A 24,278-nucleotide genomic window follows, 5' to 3' on the forward strand; every position below is an offset into this window, starting at 1 on the left:
GCTGTGCGCTCGGCTCTCGGTGGGCTGCAGTCGCGGTGTGTCACCAACCCCCTACCCTTGAGCGAGCAAGCTCCCTCCATCCCTGCATGCTTAATTTGCACATCATGCTCCGTGCAACAACGCGTTTTTATTGACTATTTTTTCTGCATAACATGCCTATTACCGAATTTTATGATGCGGCTTTTGATTTGATTCCGTTTTTTGTGTCCCTGCTGCTGCTGCAAAAGCAGGTTTCTCAACACTTAGCTCGCTCTCTGCTGTGGGAGCGAAATTAGCAGAATAGTGAAGAAGCAGTCCCCAACGGGTGCTGCTACAGAAGCTTTCGCGCTAATGATGGCCATGCTGCGCCGCACACACCACTCGCAAAGGGATTTCCTCTCTCCTGCCGCCAGGATGAATGAATTTAAGGTCAAAAGGCGCGCGCTACCAGACCCGAGCCGTAATTATGAATGCTGAGAAATCCTTGGCCTCTTCAGCATAAAAATAAATGGAGCACAGACGATGAAAGTTGATATTATCCTTGATCCATTATTGCTTCATTTCATCCCCCGAATCCCGAACAAACAGTGCAGCGCACTGTGTAGACAAGCCTTAGTTTGATCACGTGCATCCAAACCTCCCTCTCTCCCTTTCGAATTCATTAATTGTTTTCGTCCGCTTTCCAACCCTCTTCCCTCGCCTGCTCTTTGTTTTATTTTCTTAGCATTTGTTCGCCTGCGCTGCCGATCTGTCAGCTCCGTCGCTGCATTTGCTATCAGGACAGCAACATCAAACGATCATCGCTATAAGAATCCCTCGGGGCATCTGATCAGCGAGTTTTCTTTCGTTCGCGTAGTTTTATCAGCAATGGGCGTGCGGTTGCATCAACAATGTTTTCTGGTCGTCGTTTTTGCTGCTCTTTGTGAGTATATATTGTGTGACAAATCATTTAGCTACCTCACTCTTCCAGCACAAATCTGTGCCAACACGAAAAAAATCGGGTATTTAGCTCAACATCAAAGGCCCGCAACCAGCTGCGCAAATTTAATCACCCGTTTTCAATGTCACCTTGACCAAAATGCATGACTTTTTATTTTTCATCCAGGTTTGGTGAATTTAACTAAATTATTTCTATTGATATTAAGTTGATTTCTGATACAGTGGATATTTGGAAAAAATAACCAAGATAATTACCGCTTTTATTCCTGCTTATTTTAGGCTTCGCCAACAAAAATGAGACGGAGGTGGGCTTCATAAAATCCAAGGAAGTCGAAAATCTGACCATTTTTGACGTTTACATAATTCGGGTGAGCGCTCTGTGGCCTTAAGATTTTCCAAAACCCAACTATATTTTTTCAACAGCCAAAAAAGTTGTCGAATTTATGCGGATCTCAACTAGCGAATTTGGCGCTGGTCAATTCGGGGAAAAACGCAGCCCTTTTTGAGAAGACGATTTTAGCTTGCACCAAAAAGCGCCAGCAAAATGAATTCCTAAAATCGGTAATCTATTAAAAAAAAATCTGAACAAGTTCGTCTTACTATATGAAAAAAAACAGTTGCAGGGAAACAGGGACCTGCCAGAGATGGTACAGGACGTTTTGGCACATGCATTGTCGGTTTGGTACCCTGACCATGAAAATCAATGGAAGTATGAGATGTTCCGCAAAGTGCTCGACATCGGCAGTCCCGTACTGGCATATTTGCCGCGATCCTTCCTGTTTTCCATGGAAATGAAACAAAAGCAAAAGTTGTAAGCGTTTTCAAGATATTTATTAATGAAAATTAATACACTATAGCGGCCTCTCCTCTAATTTAAAGTGTTTTCTTTCCGCAGTTTATTTCACCTAGAGGGTTGGACTTGGCCAACCTCCAGGTCTGAAGAGTGGGCAAGGAAACGCGCTTCTGTTAAAAGATTATGGGTTGCTATGCTGCATTCTGCTGATCCGACTCCTCTGAACCAGTTTGACGCTCATAGATTGCAATTGTAATTTTATTTCCTTTTTCAAAATATATCTATGAAATACCAATATGTTTTGCTCCAGCATCGAATTCATCTTGACAGGGAGCACGCCGAACGAGATGGAAAAAATCAAACTGAAGACAGCCTATTTGCAAAGTAGTATTTTAAATTTACCACTGGATCCTCTGCAGGTGAACCTGTTTATTTTTCTAAATGTTACTCTTCTAAAAATATAAATTTATAGGCAAGAGCAGTATTTTCTTCGTCTTTCCGCAACGAATTTTCTGCAATGCCATCAGTACAGTTTACGCAAAAAATTTTGCCAAAATTGACACCTACACAAATCGTTTCTCTTGAGAAAAATTCTAACAGTGAAATTGTGACAAACAATTTAACAATAGGAAAAGATGTCTCGTGGGCCTCAGCTGCACAGGTACGGGGGCAAATTACATAAGATGTTTTTATTCACAAAATTTGTATTCAGCTGGCCTATCTGCTGGTGGAGAAGGCCAACAGAGATTTTGGCCACTTGAGTGTGCACACTGTGAGCACTCTTGGAAAATGGATTTACGCTGTGCCCAGCTCCAATTTGCGTGGACTCGCTCGAGAAATCGAAAGCTTACCACGGGATGAAGAAAATTCAGTACACAAGCTTTATCTTTATATTGCAATTGTAAAAGTTATCAAAACAAGGCTTTTTAAGTGAATATTAAACTAATGTTGATTTAAAATCGCATTAAAAGATGGTAAAAATAATTTACTCTTCAGCTGTTGACTTCAATAGATTCGTGCGAATTGGACGGCCGCCAAGCTAGAATATTGGCATCGTCGCTAACTTTGGAAAACGCTCTTGATCTACACGACAACTTGTTGCTAGCTCTTTCAACTGCGAGAATCACGGAGGCAGGTGTTTTGCCGCAAAACACTTGCGCCCACTTGTTGTCCAATCTTCCTGCAGACAGCGCACTGCTCTACACAATTTACAATCGAGTTCATCATCAAATTGGTGCGTACAGTTACATGATTTTTGGAAAACATTGAAAATATTTAAATTAAAACGCATGCTGAAGGTATAATACGCGTGAGCCCTTGAAGAATATATTTTTAGCACAAAAATTTAGCCAGTCCTTGGATAAAAGCGACTACATTTAAAATATTAAAATTGTCATTAATTGTAAATCATTAATTATAAAGACTAATTTGTTCTTATCTCTATAATAAAACAAAAATATTGATTAAAACGTGAAGTCCTGATATTCCTTTAACGCGAAGTTAAAAATCATTTCAGGTCAGAAGTGGGTAATGGAATCGATGCTGGATGGAGAGCAGGGACCGGAGAGATTTGCTTTATTTATCTCGTTTGCTGACGTGCGACCCATCGCCTGGCAGTTGGCCGAGTTGATCAAGGCGAGCAAGCACGACAGTGGCTGGCCTGCAAATTTTGTGAGTATGCCCACATCACTCAGAGGGCAGTTTGTGAGGCTGCAACCAGCGCGCGCTGAGTGAATATTGACTCTGCACCACACACAGGAAACCAGCGGAGAAAATGAAATCTCGCTGCCGGGGTTTCGGTGAAGCCAAATTGGTTGAATAAAACACACTGGCAGTCTCAATGCCGTGCCAAGTCTGATTCATTCATTCGTCCTGCAAAGCCCTGAAAGTTGAGAGGTTCAGCCACAAAAGCAATTATTGCGTGTGTGTTTTGCAGCTTCAAATGGTGGCGCATCGCATTCGTGCCAATTCCACGCTGGCCGATTGGACGACTTACTTGATGTCCAACCCCAAATTGATGATGGGGCTGACGTGCGATGATTTGGCAGATCTGGGACCAAACTATGGCGTTCCCATTATGACGGTCCTCGGCCAGCATGTGCAGAGCACCGTTAGTTGAATTTTGGTCATTAGCTATTTCAAATCTAATATAACTCCCGAGTTTCTTTAGTTTAGAAATCTAAAATAAATGGATGATGCAATTAATGTGTGGATATTTCAAATATTGAGCTGCTTTTTCTTCTGTTCAAAATTCTTCCAGAAGCAAAAATATCCTGAAAATCTGAAAAATTGCGCTCTTCTGCCAATGTTGTCTTATCTCAAATATCGAACGGAAATTCTGAATGGGAAAAATGAAAATTTATTGGATACTCTGTACAAGGCTGAAATCATGTCCGTAGGAGGTAAATTCGCTGTTTTATTTTTTTAACTCATGTATGATGCTCTTTCATAAAGGTATCCCATTTGCTCAACTACACCCTCTGGCGATACAGAAGACAAAAAATTGGGCTCCAATAGTTGAGGCCATTGGTAGCTTATCTGTGATCGAGCTGCTAGAAGTCTTTATTGCACCTGGCTCTATTTCCAGGCTACTGCTCTCGCAAATTGCTCTTCTGCTGGAGGGCGATCAAGTAAGATTACTCGGGCTATTTTCACTTCGAATGCTATTTGAATAATTATTATAGAAGCTGGCCCTTTCGACGCTTGATTGCGTCGGAAACCTTTTCCAGTTCCTCCCTTTCACTGATGCCAAACAAAGAAATTTTGCTCCTCGGGCCTTCGAATTGTGGCTCGAGGCAAGAGACAGGAGAACAGACACTGCGCTTTGCGTGAGCTCCACTTTAAGATCTTCTTTTTGGTACAGGATAATAGTTTCTACATATGGGTGAGTAAATATCGTGTGAAAATTTATTTATTTAATCTGACCATGAATAATTGAAGAATTTAATCGGCTCTATCATTTTTTTCTTAAATATTAAAACCATTAATTTGAATTTGCGAATGAAATGTTGCTAGATCAAGTTGGATGAGCCAAATTAATCCCCTTCATCGTCCCCAGTGTCTTCTTCATTGCCCCCAGTGTCTTCTTCACCGTCTTCCTCATCATCTGCTGTGTTTGATTCTTCATCTTGGGAAGCAGATGTACCACCTGACGCCAAATCGGTTGTGACCTCCCTTCCATTATTTTCCTCTGAGCCCGACGACTTTTCAGCTGAGGTTGTACTTCCTTCAAGCGAGCTTGATACATTTTCAGGGGTGGTCTTCACCTGCTTTTCATTTTCTTCTTCTGCCTGTGCTGCATTGGATGGACTTCTAGTAGTTTCATCGTCTTTTGCAACAGCACTTGTCGCTTGCTTCTGATTAGTACTTTCAATTTGTGCCTCACTTCCTGCGTCAGGCATTCGATTCGTTGTTGGGAGGGTTTCTGTCGTCTTGGGAATTTCACTAGGCTCATCTTGTGGGTCTGTAACTCTAATGGTAGTAGTTTTTGGTGCTGTTTCCATTTCCGCATCGCTGCGTTTGCTCGATGGCAACATTGTAGTTTTTAGTGTGGTTAATGCGACGCCATCGTCATTATTTTGTCGTTCAGTTGTTACTGCAAAATAATTACAGTTTATACCACAAGCCACAAGTGCTCACGTTAAATTACTCGATATTTAATTGTGAATATTTTATATTATTTTAACGATTCTGAATAAAGGTCTCAGCCAGCCGCGCTCTGCTGCGCCAGCCGGCAAATTTTGGATCACGAGTGCAGCCACGAGCCATCGTGAATCTGGCTAAGCTGCGCCAGCCGCCGGGTAAAAAGGGTCAAATATTAAAAAGTGCAGGAGAAACAAATATCTTCCGGCCCTTCGGGTCGTTAAGCAATATCAAACTTAACGTTTAAAATATTTTCAGCTGTGCCAGCCGCCAGCCACCGGTGAAAATGGCCAGCCGCCACTGCCAGGCAAAAAATTTGGCTAAGCCGGTCCCGCCAGCCGCCACCTTAAATCTCGCGGCTGAGACCTCTAATTATGAAGTATGCAACCTGATTGACTTTTGTGTTGCACAGATTGCCTAGATCTTAAATCATTCTTTATTAAAGAGTGTGGCAAGATTTCTGATGTAATCAATTTAATGCCAAGATAGAAATTTTTTTAAGTCTTACCATCTACCTTTTCTCTCTGTTCACCATCTGCATTGGAAGAGCCTTTGTTACTTGATGGTGGCGGTCCTTCTCCTTTCCCTCCTTTGTAATCACCTTCTCCGTCTTCACTGTACTCTTCATCATCTCCTCCATCTTCACTGTACTCTTCATCATCGTCGGATTGCTCTTCAGCTGCCGGATTACCCCCCGAACTCTTTCTGCTGTTGGTGCTTTCTTCGCCGTCGTTGGACGACTTTGTCGTATCTTCTTGCTGCCTCATTTTGGCGTCCTCGCTCATGGTCGCTTCGGCCGCGGTACTCGCCCCAGCAGAATTAGCTACCATTGTAATGTTGACCAGCGCTTCCACCCCGTAAAACTCCAAAATGTTGCTCACCCCAGATAGTGCATCCTCGTCCGAGAAGTTGATGCCCGACGATCCCCCTTTATCCGGCTCAGTGGAGCTGCTCGTGACATCGACTTCAACGTCTTCGCGGTTTGAAGGTGTTGATTCAGTATCCCTTCCGTCGTTAGTAGTTTCATCCTGATTGTCGCTGCCACCGCCATGCTTGTCGGCAACATTGTTAATGATTTTGTTCCATTGCGTCCGTTTCATCTTTGGCGTTCTCAGCGGTTTTTTGAAGATCAAATTAAAGGTGGTTTTAGCTGCGAAGGTCACTTGCTGCGTTTTTGGTGGTGTTGGTGTCGTCTATTATGGTTTGCATGCAAAAAAATTATTGCAATTTGATCTAAATTTGAAGTCAAAATTTTTGATTTACCTGATAATAGGACGACGTGCTTGAAATCATGTTCCATACTGCACTCGTGCGTCGTCGCCGCATCCCACCTCCTATGGGAACATTCGCTGTCGTTGGTCCCCGCAAGCGTCCTCCGCCGTTGCCGAACTGGTTCTGGCTCATGGTGGTGCGGCGCCTCCTTTGCTGCTGGCGCACCTTTTTTGATACTACCGTCCTTTTTCTCAAACTGGTAGTCGTCATTTTTGCGACACCGCTTTTTTGCCTTTTATTATTCCTCTGGTTGAAAGCCACGACATTATTTTTGCCCACTTTGGCAAGAGATTTTGGTTTTATTTGTGAGCAGTTATTCCAGATTGGACGTTTGCCGCTGCAGTATTGTTTGTAAAGATTTTCGACTGAAATAGGCGTTCTTATTTGTTGCGTGTCTCGTTTTAAGTCAAGATCAAACCTGTTGTATCAGTTAAAGTGGCATCTTTATCTGCAGCCTCGATTGCCATCTGTAAATTCCAGTTACTAGAATATTGAAATTATAATCTTATATTTTACTGCTCACATTTTGTAGAATTAATATTAAGATTAATCCGTACAGAATTGCCTGCGTCTCACATTTTTGCATTTTCTCTTTCACATTTTGTGGCGTTTGCTGATATCGACACTCCACAAACTGACGATCCTGTGGCATCATTCCGAGCGGATGCGTGCGCGTGCAAGGTCGTTTTTAACTGTGTCAAAAACGTCCACAGCCATGATCGCCATTGGTCATAAGTTGTCAATTTGATTTTGTAAAATCATAGCAGATTTTCAATAAAAATTCCGCACAAGGCTTTTAATTTCCCCCAAATTACGCAATTATTAGCGCAGATATTTGTAAATAATCATGTTTGGATATGTTATAATTATTTATGATAATTTCAACCAAAGTTTTCTCGCAAAGTCCTCAGGATTAAAGTTAATTTGTGTTGGTTTTAACAAGCTTTTAATCGTATTCACCACTGTTGACGTCTTTTTTTATCGGATTGCTGGTGTCTCCTTGGTGTGCTTGCGTTCGCCCTCACCGCAATCGATGAAATATATGGGGCAGTTACTTTTGTCACTTAAAAATATACTGTGATGAATTGTTGGGTGTAGCCCAAATGTACTTCAAATCATTTATTTTACCAACTCAATTTCCAGATTCTCTTTAATTGCTTTATACTTGTAACATCAGATAAATAATTAATAATTCAATTGAGTTTGAAGAATATTCAACATTATTTCTTGTTTTCAATTTCTATATTTTAAATTTAAGGGAAAATTGAAATTAATTTTTCATGAAATGATTTGAAATAATGACATATTTAAACCTATATTGTTTTTGATGAAAAATTTCAGCTCTCTATCTGAATGGTCAGCCGGAACCGTTGCCATGCTAGGTGGTCTCCTTATTGCGGTTCCAGCGTCAAAGCTAACGCACATCAACCCAGTAGCGATTGAGACTGTTGCGGACCAACTTGATGCCAATTTAGGATACACTCCTGACTTTATCAAGGTAGGGATAGTCGCATTATTTTTAAAGTTAAATGCGATAGCGCAATCTTGCTAGCTGTGCGAAAGATACCTCGGCACGGAGGAAGCGGCAAGCTTCAAAATTGCCGTAAATTCTCTATTGGAATTTACTCTCAAGGCATCCAATGAACTAGCGGCCAAGGTGTTGACCAACGTGGGAAAGAAGAAATTGAGAGATGAATCTCACGAAAGGGCTCATTCAAATGTTGCATCAACTAAAAAATCGGTGAAATGCAAATTAGCGCAATTTGCTAAACATTAAACGAATATGTGTTCACAGATCTCATTTCATCCAAAAGAAAAAAGAGAGCTAAACATTTCTGCAATTAGTCAGGCATCTAGAATTTTCAACCATCCAATGTTCAAATTTGCACGAGCAAAATACGGCCCAAATAGTTCTATTCAAAGAGAGGTATTGCAAGATAAAATTAAAAACAAAGTATTTAAGGAAGAAAAGGTGACTAAATGGTTTAATTATCTCAACAACAGGCATTCAGAACTGTACATTTTATCATTTCAAGCTATACTGTGGTGCTTTAAAAATGGCAAAGTATGCGGCAACCTCCATAATTAGCAAAGCGCATTTAGAAGCGCTAGACACCAGCGGAGAGTTTCACGATTGCCTTCCTTACCTGGGCACTTTTGATGTATCAGCTTTGATCGTTAGACAAGTTTGGGATGTAATCGTAAACGTAAGAAAATATGTTACAGTTGGAAATAAATGCAATATGTTTAAAATTTCCAGAATAACATCTCAGTAGATGTGAGGGATATTGGCAACTTGGCCTCACAAGTTAGTATTGAAACTATCAGAGCGTCAAACCTGTCCGATTTGGATGTTGTTAACAGCATTGGAAAACACTTGCAGCTTTGGGAATTAGTAACTTCTACTTATCAATTATTTTTTTAATATTATCTCTCCTCATTTAGCTTGATGAGACTGCTCAGCTTGTTCTCGAGGCAAACGATCATGATTTGACCCCACTACTCGCAGGTAACATGGGTCGATTATTGTGCGGAAGAGTGGTTTGGGACTTGATGACCTCAAGCACTTTCCTGCAGGTGAATTTCATTAACTGAATTTTTAAATGAGAAAATTTTTATAACTAGAGTACAAATATTTTCACTCGAGGTTTGCTGAATTTTTTAATGGTAAATGAATAATTGGATTTCATCCTCGTTCATTTCAGAGTTATTATTTAATGCAATAACTCATTCAGTTTCAGCGAATCCAGTTCGCCCTATTTTAGATCCTCATTGTTGTATTTATAGTTATTGATTTGTCCACCGACACTTATCGAGTTTAATTAAATAACTCTAAAATTAACTTGTTATTCATTTACCATCATATATAAAATAATTTAAGTTTTGAATGTGTGTTTAGGTCTACCCCGCGTTTTCAAGTGTCATCACCAGAAGCTCTCGCTGCCCACCCTTGCAGTGCCTAAGGCAGGCAATCGCATTTGGTGCGAGGAATGATGTTTTTGGGGCTCTTGCAGACTGGGACGCGGATCTTGTGTACCTCATGGGAGGCGTCATGGCAGGTGAAAATTTCACGCATTTCAGAAAGGAAACATATATAGTCAAGTTAAAACATTTTGCTGTCTTTTCAGGCTTGAATCCACAGCAAATGGAAGAGATGACTGCTGGCAGCTTAAAAGGATTACATCAAAAGGCAGTGATGTGCTTGTGTATAGACTCTTTGAGGGTAAAAGTTGCTGGCAATGTTCTATATAAAAAATTAAATCTCACACTTTCTATTTTTGCAGAGCTTAAAGGAAAAACATTTGAGTCAACTCTCACTGGTAACCCTTGAAGCCATCTTTTCAAACAGATTTATGGAAATATCCGAAAAACAGAGGGCAATCGTTAAAAAATTACTTGTTAGCTCCACAGCCCGTGCGTTGCTGTCATCTGCTAATAAAATATCAGTGGAACTGCACGGCGATGAAATGCGGCAATCGGCGGGTGCTCTTAAAATTCTAAATATTAAACTACTGCCGTTTCAATTTGCTGCTCTTTTTGTTAAATCAATTTTCTTCAAGAGTAGTTTCTTCTGAGTTTTTATCAAATGTAGCATTTATATGTAGGTATTGTATAACATTGGTTTCATAGTTGGTATATAATTTATAAAATTTTTATTGCTTATTTGGTGTAACGTACAGGACATGAAGATAGTCTAACAAAAATAACACGTGCAAGAAATTTCCCAGTCCATGCTCTTATATAAACTATACTTTTATATTCGCTATAGATCTTCAATCCAAAAATTTTAAGGATTTGTGCCCATAATTTTATGTTAAGAAAGAATGCTGTAGAAGTCTACACATTAGAATGAATAAAATAAAAATTTTAAATTATAATGTAAGTGAAAAAATAAAATTATTTTCCTTGATTATCCCAATTTTATGGTGCTAGCCACATCAAAAAATTCCGGCTTCCGTCGTGCTCGTAACCTCCATCATGGGCCTCGTGCCTCCGGGAGTGGTCGACTGAACTGTGGTGCTGGCAGGGAGTGTACTCTCCATCGCCCCAGTAACGTTGCCAGGTACAGCAGCCGAATTAAACAAGCCAGTGGCATTGGCAGCAGCGAGTGTTGGTGGGATGGTGGTGGTCGGCATGGTCGTGGTTGTCGGCCTGGTTGTTTCCTTGGCCAACACGTCCTTGTTGGCGCTCATGATGTCTTTGAGGGTGTCTTCCAGATCCGAAATGGCGGGTGGCGGCGACGTGATTATCAAGCCCTGCAGCACGCCCTGCATCAGCTCGAACTTGCTGGCGTCGTCGGCCGTCTTGCCCCTCCTGGAACCAGTGTTCCCTTCCGTCAAGATCACACCAGTGAACTCCTCATCAATGTTGAAGCCCATGGTCATCGGCTGGTCAGACGGAGCCTCAAACTTGTTTATGTCAATGGCCATCCCCGCCGTGCTGCCGTTGATTGTCTCCTCAGTGAAAACCATCTCGGTTGTCGTCGTGGTTGTGGTCGGCGTCGTCGGCGATGTTGGTGCCGGTCGAGTTGTCGTGGCTTTAGTCGCTTTGGTCGCGGGCGGCTTCTTGGTGCTCGGCTTTTTCACCTTGCCGTTGACTTTCGGCGCGGTGTTTGTGTTGCGCGGCATGGCTGAGGTCATCGCCGTCATCAGCACTGTTACGACGTTGTTTGGTCTGGAGAAGGGCCAGGCAACCAGAATTTCGTCTGGGCTGTTGAGTTGCACGTACTGGAATCGCTTTCGGAAACGGTTGACCTTGGTACCGTTGTTGCGCCTCGGCCCGTTAGTGTATCGCCTGCGGGGAGGTCTAGCACCGCCATCTCCGTTCATGCCACCCGGATCTAATGAGCCAGGGTAAAAAGGCGGCGGTGTCATCGTTTGCACACCGTAAGCGGGTGGCTGCCACGAGGGCGTTGATTGGGGTCTCCTGCCATTATTGAAAGTGAACAGCATCGTCGTCAGGTCGTTTCTCGGCACGGTGGGGTAATTTAAGTTGGGGTTTCCGCCCACGCTCGGATTGCCATACTGAGGAACGGCGGGGTAGTCCTGGCCTTGGGGTGGTCGGTTGCCGTAGACGGGGTAGTCGGGGTATGCGGCCTGCCCGCCGTTCTGGTTATTCCTCCTTTTTGGAACCGTCTTCGCCGCTTGGAGTCTGTTCCAATAATTATTTTTGCCCGATTTCTGCTGCAAGCTCATGCCGACCCTCTTACCCTTGTTGTTGCCCTTCTTTTGCACGTTCACCGCTCGCATTCGAATGTTCTGCTTTGCCGTCCTAATCAGTTTCCCGTTTGTCTGAGTTCCTTTTGTGACGGCGCGCTTGCTTCGTTTCCTCCATCTCGGCCGCTCGATTCTTTCATCGCCATCATCTTCAGCAAAATTGTTCGCCGATCCGCGGAATTCATTAGGGCCGCCACTTTTTCTCTTTCTTCCGCGCGCCCTCCTTTCGTCTTTGTCGTTGTCAGCGAGCAAAAACTTTGCGCTGGATTCACCACTTGATCCCAAGTTAAAGCTTAATGACTCGTGCTCTGCCCTTTTGGGTTTCTCGCGGCGGCCTACCCCCGCTCTCACATATTCCCTTTGATCTGCCAAACTTAAAATTCCTCCCACGCCCCTCTCATTTTTAATAAAGCCGCGCTCTATCTGATCCTCGGAGGCACAATCCGTGCATCGTGATTCTGCGGAAAGGGAAAAATTAAATTTTGCTTTAATGTGAAAGTTAATTCTTCACCGGCAGGCGCGGCCACGTCTGTCGCGAAGGCAATCAGGCACACCTGCGGCTTGCGAAAATTAACTCGAGACGGACGCAAAAATCGATCGTTCTCAGCACTTACGAGAATCCATTTCGAGATGGAACAGAATTGCAATTTCATGTTTCGCTCTCGTTGGCGTCCATTGTAGCTCGCACGACGTGTGGGTTATACTGCGCTCGGGACAGGCCCAAAGGGAGCGCGCTGCCTGCTGCAAACTCTGCCAAGGACGCACACAGCTTCCGTCGCGAACAATCGTGCTCATTTGACGGCAGCGCAGTTTAAACTGCGCTTGTTGTGATCGGCACTTAAACTTTCAACATGAAAGTGGCTCCAGATATAGGCGACTCACTTCTTGCTGACGATCACCACACAAAGAAAGGAGTGAGATAAGAGAAATGTAGCCTCCAGGAAGAAACAAGTGTGTGAATTTCTTGAGGTTGCGAAATTACTTTTAAAAGTTGTGGACTTGCGGATAAAAATGTTTTAATCATCTATCAATTAATACAGTTTTTCTGCAATTATACCTGCTACATTAGCATAGGGATATTAAAACCTGTCAATTAGAACAATACACAATTTTCTAGCTGACTAATTAACAAACGAAAATGGTCTTCTCCTAGGAATACGCAATCTTCTGAATCTCCTGTTCCGCTCTCGCACTGTGCAAAATAAACGAACAGACATGAAGTATAATATCTCTATAAAACTGAGAATGCTGAATCCGTGGAAAAGCCCTAGGAGACCACCAGTGTTACCTGTGGGGAAAATTATATTTATGAAATCACAAGTATTATATTTATTTTCTGGGAGAAGGCGTACTTAAGAAGCCAACGTAGTCGTTGATCTCATTTAACTCATAGGTCGTGACCTCCGGCTCAGAAAAATACAGGTGGACTATGGCGAAGTTTTCCCTGAAATATCAAACTCCAAAACAACTGGCATTTTTTTAGTTATCTTTACCCACTTGAAATAGGTTATGTTGACTGGGTGGTCAGCAAGAGGGGAAAAGCGGTCCTTGGCGCCAAACGAGTCGTCGAGGATGGAGGAGGAGAGCTTGGCCGAGTAGCTGATCTCACTGCAGCCCGGAAGGCAACGGCACGAGGGCCGGTCGGTCGCGCTCTGGTTGCCCGTCTCCGCGTACAGACTCAACTCCATCGTGGCCCGCGCCTCCTGAGCGCACTTGTAATCCCTTTTTCCGCAAATTCGCACGTCCTGGTCCTCTGTGCATAGAATTTAAGACACAAGTGTTCTTTATTGGTCCCAAATAATATTAACTTTTTTTGAAAAGCTCTTTTGCTCGTGTTGTCGCTTTTTCTTTTTACTAATAAATCCTTTTATAAAATTTCCCTCGTTGTATTAATTTAGCGCTTTTTTCGGTGTGATTTTTTCATTTAATCTTTACGCTAACACCACCTCCGCAGTCCTAAGATTCTAAGCTGCTGTGTAACAAATTCAATCGAGACGACCAGGCAGAAAGTGCGCGTATCCTGCATCAGCCGTGAATAATTGATTCTCACGTTAAACTGGATGATGCACTTACTCGCCATGTAAAAGAGGACACAGCCACAGATTGACACTGTGTAGTTGGCCTCGCACTCTTGCACACAGTTGTGCTGCGTGTAGGTGCGGTAGAAGCGCAAATAGCGCTCCGACGCGAAGTAGCAGTTTCTTTTTGCCAGCGGTACGTCCACAACTGCCGGATTCGCCTTGCGTATTTTCGGCTGAATGGAGACAAAGTTCTCCGTGCCGGGTCGAATCGCGAATCCAAAGCTCTGCAGTTTTGGTGTCTCCACGGGGCTATGCAGCAATAGCTAATAATAATATATTATGTGTCAATTTGAAATCCGAAACTCAAAAGGTATATATTGTTAGAGTGGAATTAGGTATTCAAAATATCTAGAAGCTTGATATTAAGTTTTTTCTGATTTTAAGAAACTTGTTTCTTAAATATTTTATACTAAAATTTTCTTACACATTTTATGGTTTTGAATAAAGTTTTATTCCATAATTTTACAACTATAGTAAGAAATTTCTGGTTTATAATATCTTTGCAAAGAAGGCAATTTTTCCGTGCAATTTAATGATTTGATTCAAGTTAAAATAAACCACTCTTTTAAAGCCTCCTTTTAGTCTTTGGTTTTTATTTCCCTGAAAACACCCGCTAAACCTGCCTGCATAGTTCTTTTAATCTTTTTTAATTCAATCAATTAAAATGCACCTTGAATCCAATGGAGGCGGTCGAGGAGCAGAAGTATTCGTGCTTTTCGCAGTCGAGTACAACCGTGAGACCCAGGTGCTTTCCAGCGCCGATCGCTCTCCAGGGAAGAGCTTGTTGATGGTGTGACCAAGGGTAGCCACTCTCAGGCGTCCAGTCAACTGCAGGAAAGGGAAACGTCACGTTCAGGTCCGAAAGGTCGCGGCTGGAAATAATCGAATCTGACATTTTGACAAAGGCTCTTTGGTGCTGAAATATTTTTACGGATTTCTGAATAGGAAGTCTCTGGGCACTTTATTAAAGGAACAACAAAGGCCTTCGTCGGTCAGCGCCGTGTTGAACAAATTGGAGCAATTCCTGTTGAAACCGAGCCAGGCGCACGCCACCAGCATCTCGTGGCACGGCTGCGTTGACTGCGCAGCGAATATAAAAGTTGGAATCACATTGCCTACAGGTTTAAGTACCCTGACGTACCCTAATGAGAAACTCTTTGATGTGTGACCAGCGCGGCTGCACGATCTGTCTGGCGAATGTTTTTTCCACTTTTGCTTCGTCTGCAGATCGGCCAAAGGAAATTGTTGTGTCCACTGAGCAAAAGTCTTCAAGCAGAATTTTGTCTCTTTCGCTTTCAACACCTTCGTCGCTGATTCCCAAATTGTTTAAACATATATTAATTAAAATATCATATTTGCCTTAGGAAGTGATAGGCTAATCTTTTTTCCACTCGAATTTATTGTTCGGTGTGTTACTAATTTCATTGTATATTTTTCTAGAACTAAGAAATTCTTAAAAAGGAAATGGTGAAATGTTGGTTTATGCAATTAAAATCCTCACTTGAACAAATATTTGTGACAAAAAATTCTTGCTCAATTGCTGGAATTATTGGAAAATGACGGTCAGCAATTTTATTTTTACATAATATAATTATGGCTCACCCTGCCATTCCCTGATTATATTTTAAATTATTATTATTATTCAATTTCCAAATATAAAATTTCCAAAAACGTCAAATCTGCGTCAAATTTTGAATTCACGCAAACTTGATAGGTCAGAATTAAGCGCAAAAAATACTCTCATTATTTCAAAGTTACTGTTTGAGAAAAGGGAATCAAAGAGCGCGCTTTGAAATCGAGCTGCTTCCGTGATTGATAGCAGCGGGTTGTTTTAGGTTAGCTCTAATGACACAGAGTGTGCGGATGACAGTGTTTCGTAATTGTTGTTTCACTAACGATTTACCTGTTGAGTACGCGCTGGGCGACACCTTTACGCGCGTTGTTCATGTTGCATACGGTGAAGGCGGGAAATGGGATTTCGGCGACTGACGTCGGCAACGTGGAAAAGGAAAGGATCACAGGCGCGTCTACCCATTTCTGGTACGCCTCTCTTATCAAAAGTCCTGCTCCCATCAACGCAGACATAAGGGCGGCGGCCCAAAATATCCTGTCCCAGAAATTGACACACTCATTGATTAATAGGGAACAAACAATTCTCTTAGTCGACGGGATTTGATAATCATTAATGATCTTTATATTATTTTTTCTGGTTCATTGAAGAATTTCTTTACTTCTACAGACTGCTCTATTGAAATGATGATATGATTATGGATTATGTTAAGTTTACGCAAGGACGGAAGCAATATTTTTTTTCTGTAACAACATTTCATCAGCCGATACTGAGTGAGAAACTATTATTTCATATCTTTATATACTTCAGATATCTAAAATGTAAATTGATGTTATGCTTGGGAAAGCTTAAATGCTCTTCAATCTGATGTTATTTTCAACAGTACTAACATATTATAAAGCACGTCGAGCACATAATTAATTTGTTCATTTATTGCTTTTTAAAATTTGTATAGCCAGCCAAAATTATATTAATTTTTTTAAATAATTAAAAAGCAATAATAATTAACGAATGTTTTCCACCTCTCAAACCACGAGCTGGCGGCCAAGTACTGGACGCCGTGCAGGGACGTGTCCTCGCAGAATTCTTTGGCCACTTTTCCGACGGGCCAGTTGCCATCAAAATCGTCGTCATCAGGCGGCGGCCGTTTTTTGACCCACACTTTCTCTCGTCCGGAGTGAACCCAGCCCCGCAGCGGGTCCCACTTTCGGCCGGGAATGCGAACCAACTTACCACCCAGTCTGGTGGTCCGGAAGGAGTTGGGGGTAAATAAAGTCCCTTGCGTGCGTAGGGTGTTAGAAGGGGGCTCCTGCGCGCCTAGATCATGAGGCGGATGCTGCCAAAAGTTGCTCGAGGAAGGCGCCACGACCGGTGTTGGCATCACTCTGCTGCCCCACAGAGATTTGTCGAGCAGCCCTTGAAACCATCCAGAATGTTTAAAGTTGAGCTTTTGTCTTTAGGTGGAAAAATCATACGCGACCAAGAAGTCAGAAGGTCAGAAGTGGGATAAATCTAAACGCATGTATATTTTATTGAAAAAATCCAAGTAAAAACAATAGAACTTTCTTTTGAAGCGTTATACTACTTTAAGCTAAAATGAGATCTTCACTCTTCACTGAGGGAAAATATTTAACGAGGAATAGTAATGCTTGCTCTTGCACAATGATGCTGCAAAACAATTATTTAAAAGTATATAATAATTAATATTCCATATTTATATAGCTGCAATTTATTTTAACTCTAGCTCTAGAATTCACACACTTAGGACTATTAGTATAGTTGCATTTGGTATTTATATTGTATATATGTGCGCTTTTGTGAGATCTACAATAATTTTGTAACTCGAAAAAATACATTTTTTGTTTTATTTATTTTAGACTACACTAAATTTTGTCCATCAGCAGTGCAATTTTATTATATCAATACCCAATAATATCTTTCCTTTCTAAAGAAAGGTTTGGTGAGTTAAATTAAAAATTGATTTTTTTTTACCTGATTTGTAGTAGCTGAAGCGCTGCCTCTGAACCATTTTGCGCTATTTCCAAACAAGCAACGCCACATTCAATTTCACTTCATTTGCTTTATGTGATTGATTCGCAACTGATGGCTTTTGTGTTTGTGTAAAAACGCGGCTTTGCTTGTTAATAGGGGCACCTGGCACCCTCATTTTTATTTGCTCGTATTTATGGCTTTTATCGTGTTTCAATATCTTCCTCGCGTGTGTTTTTATAAATGAGTTATTGATTTGAGAGTTTTATGCTTTTATGAAATTTTCTAAATTAGGTTAAGCGTTGGGTCAAGCTTTCAGCGTGCTAGTTTTAATATTTTTTTTATGCTATTCGCAATCATTCTCATGATTATTTAATCTTTGTTTCTCTGATACTTTTTCTACTTCATAATTCATGATTGGCATGTTAAATCAAAGAGGTGTGCGAGTAATTTTTATTTCCCTTTTATTTCCTCTCGCCATAAATTATCCGTATTTAAATGCTTTTCCAAGCTTCATGCTCCTCGTAATTCATTGAGCTTTTAAGATAACACTAAGCACAAGAGGTTGGTTTCTTCAATATAAAATGCAACTGTTTTAAAAACTGCCACGTATATAAAGGTTTGGAAATAATTGAACAATAATCAGCTCGCTCGTGCACATTCAATACGTTATAAAAGTTGATAACTTTCTTTCAGATATTATGTATTTGCTTTGTTTTTTAAAGTAAATAGGGAGATTAATTTATTCTCGTTAATAAAAATTTGTGCTTATTTCCTCTCGGTGCTTTCGCATTATTATTATGTGAATACACTAATTTTATTCCTTACTCCTTACTGTCCATACCATGCCTCTAGCAACTAAAGCAGCTGTTTAGCAGCACCTGTCATTCTAGTTTTAAATTATATGTATTTCTACATTAATAATGCCTACGACCATATCATGTTGAACACACCGGTTCTCGTCCGATCACCGAAGTTAAGCAACATTGAGAGCAGTCAGTACTTGGATGGGTGACCGCCTGGGAACACTGCTTGTTGTAGGCGCATGACTTTTTACGAGGCCGTCATTGTACTTTTTTTTCGCTTTTTTCATTTTTTTATTTATATGATTTATATTATTATTTATAGTTTGTTTGGAGTTGATTTCAAAATTGCCAAACTTAATTAATTCCTATATTTAAAAAAAATAATGGCGATAAAACGAAAAAGACATGCGCCTACGTGTATATTTATATCGACTCTATTTTTTTAAATAATTGATAATAGAGTTTGGCAATTAACTCCAAACAAAACATGAACTTACAAACTACATAAAAATAACGATAAATAAATTAATGAAAAAAAGTACAATAAGGACTTCGAAAAAGTCATATTTCCTACAACATTCAGTGTTCTCAGGCGGTCATCCATCCAAGTACTGACTGCACCTAATGTTGCATAACTTCGGTGATCAGACGAGAACCGGTGTGTTCACATGATATTGTCGTAGGAAACAGCGACAAATCAAATTCAAGGAATTTAAAACTAGATCTACACGCGCTGCTTACCAAAAATGCTGCTTGAGTTTGCTAGAAGCATGTTGTAAGGAATAAAATAAAAATGTATCATTATCCTTGGTAGCGGAAAAAGTGTGCATTTTCAACAACCAAACGCGCGGAGTACCCTTGTTGCAAGCAGTTGCAAGAAAAGGGTAACAATCAAATCGACAAAGTGAAAATTTGTGTTTGTTGAGCGATGATCGATTTCCGCGTTACCGTGAAGAGCGGTGCGAATTATGATTTTCTCTAGAAGCAAAAATTCAAATTTAATTAAATTTTTGCCCTGTTTCAATCCACTTTAAATAACGTGCTTTAATACGCATATTTTATACAATAGCTAGTGAGCTATTTTAGACTGTATATTTATAGATTAATAAATATACGCATTGTCAGCTACGTTCTGTTTTATCTCTTTATTATCTTTTCTCTCTCGCAAGGAAAATTTGTTTATTTTGGAAGGAAAATAAGGAAAATAACTTCGAATTTTACGCGAGTGTTGCAATCAATGATTTATGTATATTTAAAAATCTCCGTGTCATTCGCTATCATTTATAGTTTATATTTTATGGTTTAATTCGGCGCAGGTCTAGTGATCTTCCAAATTTCAAAACTGTAAATTACGTACACGCTGATTAACCTCTGATATTTGTATAAATCTGTTAAACAAAGATGTAAAAATTTACTGTAATTTGTAATTAGATAGTGTTTGATACTTGACTGAAAGTTAGGCACTAATGTGACTAACAAATAGACACCATGGAGTCAAAGTGATTGTTTTGATTATAATTTTTTGCTCAGTAAGAAATGTTTCCTATTTCCTAAACCATTTTTTGTGATTTAGCGGTCAACTCACATGAAATTCACGAGCCTGAGCAGGCCCAAGTCAGTATGAAGCAAAGTATATTCAATAGAAATTGAGTAAAATCGGTCATAAAGCTAAAGTAAACAGAAATTTCTGGAAATCATAATTAGTTTTAGCAGCGCATGGTTTATTATTTGAAATTGGCGGTTTCGCGAGGCGGAAGTGAGGTCAGAAAATGTTATGTCGGCGCAGAAGCAAAGGCTCAATTTTGGTCAAAAAGCTTCTAGAAGCTTCTTGAATGTTCCAGAAAAAGCACGTGCAATGGAAGTGACGTCAGATTTCGTTCGAGAAGCCTCTTTTGCCGGTCTGGAAAGGTCTAGATACCAACCTAGCCTATATATTCCCGGCGTCCTCGCGCGGCCGGCCATACTTTACTGCACTCGCTTGGCGTGAGCTTCGGCTGTATCTCTTAGGAGAGCATCCCTGACTTTTGTCTTAACTTAACTCTCTTTACAAGTTCGAAATCAAAGGTGAGTTCTTGCTCGGTATATTTCACCTCCAAAGTCTAGTTGGAGTATCTGATAGCCTATTTTTAGTCGAATTTTAGTGTTTTCCTAGATGATTGTCGTGCCTCGTGGTTCTAAAATTCCTCGCGTCTTTTAATTTCTGTCGCTTTCCTTCTCTGCCATTTATGATTTGAATCTTTTTCTTATTTAAATAAATAATAATCGTGCAAGTGAGACGCCCCTTTTTACAAATTTAATGCAGCTAAAGAAGTTGAGAAATATATATTCGTTTTGTATGTTTGTAGTTCCATCCTTGAAACTACTTGAAATTATTGCATCATGTCCATTTTACACAATAGTTTAAGAAGATTTCGACATAAAATACCTACACTATTTTTTTTTTAAATCTCGATATAGCCAGCTCAATATATCCGTGTGTGACTAGCTGCCCTTCAAACAAAGTATTGATTTTGTTGGGTGTCTCATGTTCATACCCTGAATATTTTTGGTGACACGGAGTTAAAAAATTTTTGTCTAAATTTGTAGATGCCAGAAGACGTTGCAATGGAGGGAGCTGAGACCTTTGCCTTCCAGGCTGAGATCGCTCAGTTGATGTCCCTGATCATCAATACCTTTTACTCGAACAAGGAAATCTTCCTCCGAGAATTGATTTCCAACTCCTCAGATGTGAGTAAAGCTCGATTAATTATTAGTTTCAATAGAAGTAATTTTAGATAAATGATGATTTTCCTTTTTGCATTTGTACCGCTCCAGGCTGACACCTGATGATAATGGAAACCCCTTTCTGAGAGAAAAACAATGATGCAACCCCTACTCCTATACTAATTATTTCGTAATGATGTTAATTATTTTGTCAATTGATTTTTAGGCCCTTGACAAGATCAGGTACGAGAGCTTAACCGATCCCAGCAAGTTGGAAAGCGGCAAGGAGCTCTTCATCAAGATCATCCCTAACAAGAACGACCGCACATTGACCATCATCGACACTGGTATTGGCATGACCAAGGCTGACCTGGTTAACAACTTGGGTACGATCGCTAAGTCAGGCACTAAGGCGTTCATGGAGGCGCTGCAGGCCGGCGCTGACATCTCGATGATTGGTCAGTTTGGCGTGGGCTTCTACTCAGCTTACCTGATCGCAGACAAGGTCACGGTCACCTCAAAGCACAACGATGATGAGCAGTACACCTGGGAGTCATCGGCGGGTGGCTCATTCATCGTGCGGCCAGACAACAGCGAGCCCCTGGGTCGCGGTACGAAGATCGTTCTTCACATCAAGGAAGATCAGCAGGAATTCCTTGAGGAAAAGAAGGTGAAGGATGTTGTGAAGAAGCACTCACAGTTCATTGGCTACCCAATCAAGCTGCTCGTCGAGAAGGAGCGTGACAAGGAAATCAGCGACGACGAGGCTGAGGAAGAGGAGAAGGAAAAGAAGGAGGAGGATGAGAAGGAGCCCAAAATTGAGGATGTTGGTGAGGAAGATGACAAGGAGAAGGACAAGAAGAAGAAAAAGACCATCAAGGAGAAGTACACTGAGGACGAGGAGCTTAACAAGACCAAGCCCATCTGGACCCGCAACCCTGACGACATTGGCCAGGAGGAGTATGGCGAGTTTTACAAATCTTTGACTAACGACTGGGAAGACCATTTGGCCGTCAAGCACTTCTCTGTTGAGGGTCAGCTTGAGTTCCGTGCCCTGCTCTTCATCCCACGCCGTGCTCCCTTCGACCTCTTTGAAAACAAGAAGCGCAAGAACAACATCAAGCTCTACGTCCGCAGGGTCTTCATCATGGACAACTGTGATGAGCTGATCCCTGAGTACCTCAACTTCGTGCGCGGTGTCGTTGACAGCGAGGATCTGCCCCTCAACATCTCCCGTGAGATGCTCCAGCAGAATAAGATCCTCAAGGTAATTCTTGATTTTATAAATTTCACCTTGGAAATTTTTGCGCACAATTTTAAAAGAGCTGGAAGTTTACCTAACTTGCAGTATTTTTACTGTCGATTTTTGCGCTGATAATCCATTGCTTTTGTGTTTCTCAACTGGTGAACATTTTAAACTAGCTGATAATGAGTAATTTCTTCATTTTTCCTATTTTGTAGTAGTTGTTACTGATGCAATAAGATATAATTCGTTCTTTAAATTGAACTGTGCTTGCATGAATTGATTCCATTTTAGCTTTTAATTTTTAGGAAGAAAATTTTGGCAGTGCAATCTACTCTTAAACAAAGCCATACATAGCATAGAAAAAATCACCCAACTTTCATAATAAGAAATGAAGTAGTTTAATATAGACCAATACCCAACAAAACTTGCTTGTGTTATCGTTGCATTAATGTTGTATTTTTTGTGTCAATAGGTCATCCGCAAAAACTTGGTGAAGAAGTGCATGGAGCTCTTTGACGAGATCGCCGAGGACAAGGAGAACTACAAGAAATTCTACGAGCAGTTCTCCAAGAACCTGAAGCTTGGCATTCACGAGGACTCCACCAACCGCAAGAAACTGTCCGAACTGCTGTGCTACCACACATCTGCGTCTGGCGACGACCAGTGCTCGCTGAAGGAGTATGTTGCACGCATGAAGGAGAATCAGAAGCACATCTACTACATCACTGGCGAGAACAAGGACCAGGTTTCCAACTCCAGCTTTGTGGAGCGTGTCAAGAAGCGCGGCTTTGAGGTTGTCTACATGACCGAGCCCATTGATGAGTATGTCGTGCAGCAGCTGAAGGAATTCGAGGGCAAGCAGCTTGTGTCCGTGACCAAGGAGGGTCTTGAGCTTCCTGAGGACGAGGATGAGACCAAGAAGCGCGAGGAGGACAAGACCAAGTACGAGAACCTGTGCAAGGTGATGAAGGATATCCTTGACAAGAAGGTGGAGAAGGTGGTCGTGTCCAACAGGCTGGTCGAGTCGCCTTGCTGCATTGTCACCTCGCAGTATGGCTGGACGGCCAACATGGAGCGCATCATGAAGGCGCAGGCTCTGCGTGACTCGTCCACCATGGGCTACATGGCGGCCAAGAAGCACCTTGAGATCAACCCCGACCACCCCATAGTTGACACCCTGCGGCAGAAGGCCGACGCAGACAAGCACGACAAGGCTGTCAAGGACTTGGTCATGTTGCTCTTCGAAACAGCCCTGCTCAGCTCTGGCTTCACCCTTGAGGAGCCCCAGACCCACGCCTCCCGCATTTACCGCATGATCAAGCTCGGGCTTGGCATTGATGAGGATGAAGCTCCCGTTGAGGCACCCGTCGCCGAGGAGATGCCACCCCTTGAAGGCGACGCTGAGGACGTCTCTCGCATGGAAGAGGTGGACTAAGTCCTTTTTTCCCCGCCAACTGATTCTCAATTGTTAGCATAGCGCGTTCGATAAGAGCACAGAACTGATTTTCATTTTAATTTTGTTCCTGACAATTAATAATAAAGAGAGAATTGCATTTCCATTCCGTTAATATGTCATCTGAATTAAGTTGCTTGCAAGTGATGCGTGATGGAAGTATGTTGAATAAAATGTGTCGACTATCAAATTTTTGTCTTAATTCGTTAAACTATTATCCTGGTGTAGCTACATTAACCATTGAATGAATTTTAATACATTGAATACCAAACAAGAGAGAACATTAAATGATACAAATCTGGCGATTTTGGTATGTTAAGAAAAATTACTATATAGGTTGACAACTAAGCAAGAAACTAGATGAAAACGTCGCTAACCTAGCACAATATCACTCATCCTAACTGAAGTTGAATTTTGTGCAATATTGTTTTGAAGATAAATATGGTTGGTTTTGATTTAATTACTCTTCCAAATTTAAACCTGATAATCCCAAAGTACTGTTTTTTTTCAGAACAAACAAAACGCGTGAGAAATATGTTTCAATGAAATTCAGCTAGACTAGTTTTATTTTGTTCTTGGGTTATATATT

General features: G+C 41.3%; 5 protein-coding genes, 1 non-coding gene and 1 pseudogene across 6 annotated transcripts; 3 read left to right on the forward strand and 4 right to left on the reverse strand.

Annotated features, from left to right (window-relative positions):
* Positions 1–616: 616 nt before the first annotated feature.
* LOC135942351 (uncharacterized) lies at positions 617–10,202 on the forward strand. Its single transcript, XM_065488421.1, has 23 exons — positions 617–901; positions 1,198–1,286; positions 1,342–1,479; positions 1,536–1,729; positions 1,814–1,963; positions 2,022–2,130; positions 2,184–2,372; positions 2,424–2,582; positions 2,708–2,945; positions 3,228–3,382; positions 3,648–3,821; positions 3,972–4,113; positions 4,166–4,341; positions 4,396–4,595; positions 7,967–8,123; positions 8,178–8,366; positions 8,421–8,597; positions 8,662–8,832; positions 8,886–9,020; positions 9,071–9,202; positions 9,525–9,684; positions 9,754–9,848; positions 9,910–10,202. Exons 1-23 carry the CDS (start codon positions 847–849, stop codon positions 10,198–10,200), a joined length of 3,675 nt encoding a protein of 1,224 aa, XP_065344493.1. The 5' UTR covers positions 617–846; the 3' UTR covers positions 10,201–10,202.
* On the reverse strand, positions 4,605–7,268 carry LOC135943007 (uncharacterized protein DDB_G0290685-like). The gene is made up of 5 exons (XM_065489394.1): positions 7,149–7,268; positions 7,044–7,092; positions 6,617–6,990; positions 5,862–6,546; positions 4,605–5,306 (listed from the first exon to the last, which is right to left on the reverse strand). Exons 1-5 carry the CDS (start codon positions 7,209–7,211, stop codon positions 4,747–4,749), a joined length of 1,731 nt encoding a protein of 576 aa, XP_065345466.1. The 5' UTR covers positions 7,212–7,268; the 3' UTR covers positions 4,605–4,746.
* A 59-nt stretch (positions 10,203–10,261) lies between the features above and the next one.
* Positions 10,262–12,659, reverse strand: LOC135943006 (mucin-2-like). The gene is made up of 3 exons (XM_065489393.1): positions 12,456–12,659; positions 12,353–12,395; positions 10,262–12,299 (listed from the first exon to the last, which is right to left on the reverse strand). Exons 1-3 carry the CDS (start codon positions 12,492–12,494, stop codon positions 10,564–10,566), a joined length of 1,818 nt encoding a protein of 605 aa, XP_065345465.1. The 5' UTR covers positions 12,495–12,659; the 3' UTR covers positions 10,262–10,563.
* Positions 12,660–12,856: 197 nt separating this feature from the next.
* Positions 12,857–17,912, reverse strand: LOC135943005 (pickpocket protein 28-like). Its single transcript, XM_065489391.1, has 10 exons — positions 17,485–17,912; positions 16,515–16,908; positions 15,826–16,029; positions 15,064–15,232; positions 14,854–15,002; positions 14,593–14,794; positions 13,915–14,185; positions 13,339–13,594; positions 13,194–13,285; positions 12,857–13,129 (listed from the first exon to the last, which is right to left on the reverse strand). Exons 1-10 carry the CDS (start codon positions 17,519–17,521, stop codon positions 12,963–12,965), a joined length of 1,941 nt encoding a protein of 646 aa, XP_065345463.1. The 5' UTR covers positions 17,522–17,912; the 3' UTR covers positions 12,857–12,962.
* Positions 17,913–18,406: 494 nt separating this feature from the next.
* Positions 18,407–18,525, forward strand: LOC135944827 (5S ribosomal RNA). The gene has a single exon (XR_010575372.1). It is a non-coding gene; the product is annotated as a 5S ribosomal RNA (ribosomal RNA).
* Positions 18,526–18,854: 329 nt separating this feature from the next.
* On the reverse strand, positions 18,855–18,972 carry LOC135944825 (5S ribosomal RNA; annotated as a pseudogene).
* Positions 18,973–20,193: 1,221 nt separating this feature from the next.
* LOC135942355 (heat shock protein 83) lies at positions 20,194–23,879 on the forward strand. Its single transcript, XM_065488427.1, has 4 exons — positions 20,194–20,351; positions 20,874–21,014; positions 21,217–22,257; positions 22,709–23,879. Exons 2-4 carry the CDS (start codon positions 20,874–20,876, stop codon positions 23,669–23,671), a joined length of 2,145 nt encoding a protein of 714 aa, XP_065344499.1. The 5' UTR covers positions 20,194–20,351; the 3' UTR covers positions 23,672–23,879.
* Positions 23,880–24,278: the final 399 nt, after the last annotated feature.

The sequence above is a fragment of the Cloeon dipterum genome, chromosome 4 (genome assembly GCF_949628265.1).
Source record: "Cloeon dipterum chromosome 4, ieCloDipt1.1, whole genome shotgun sequence".
Taxonomy (NCBI): domain Eukaryota; kingdom Metazoa; phylum Arthropoda; class Insecta; order Ephemeroptera; family Baetidae; genus Cloeon; species Cloeon dipterum.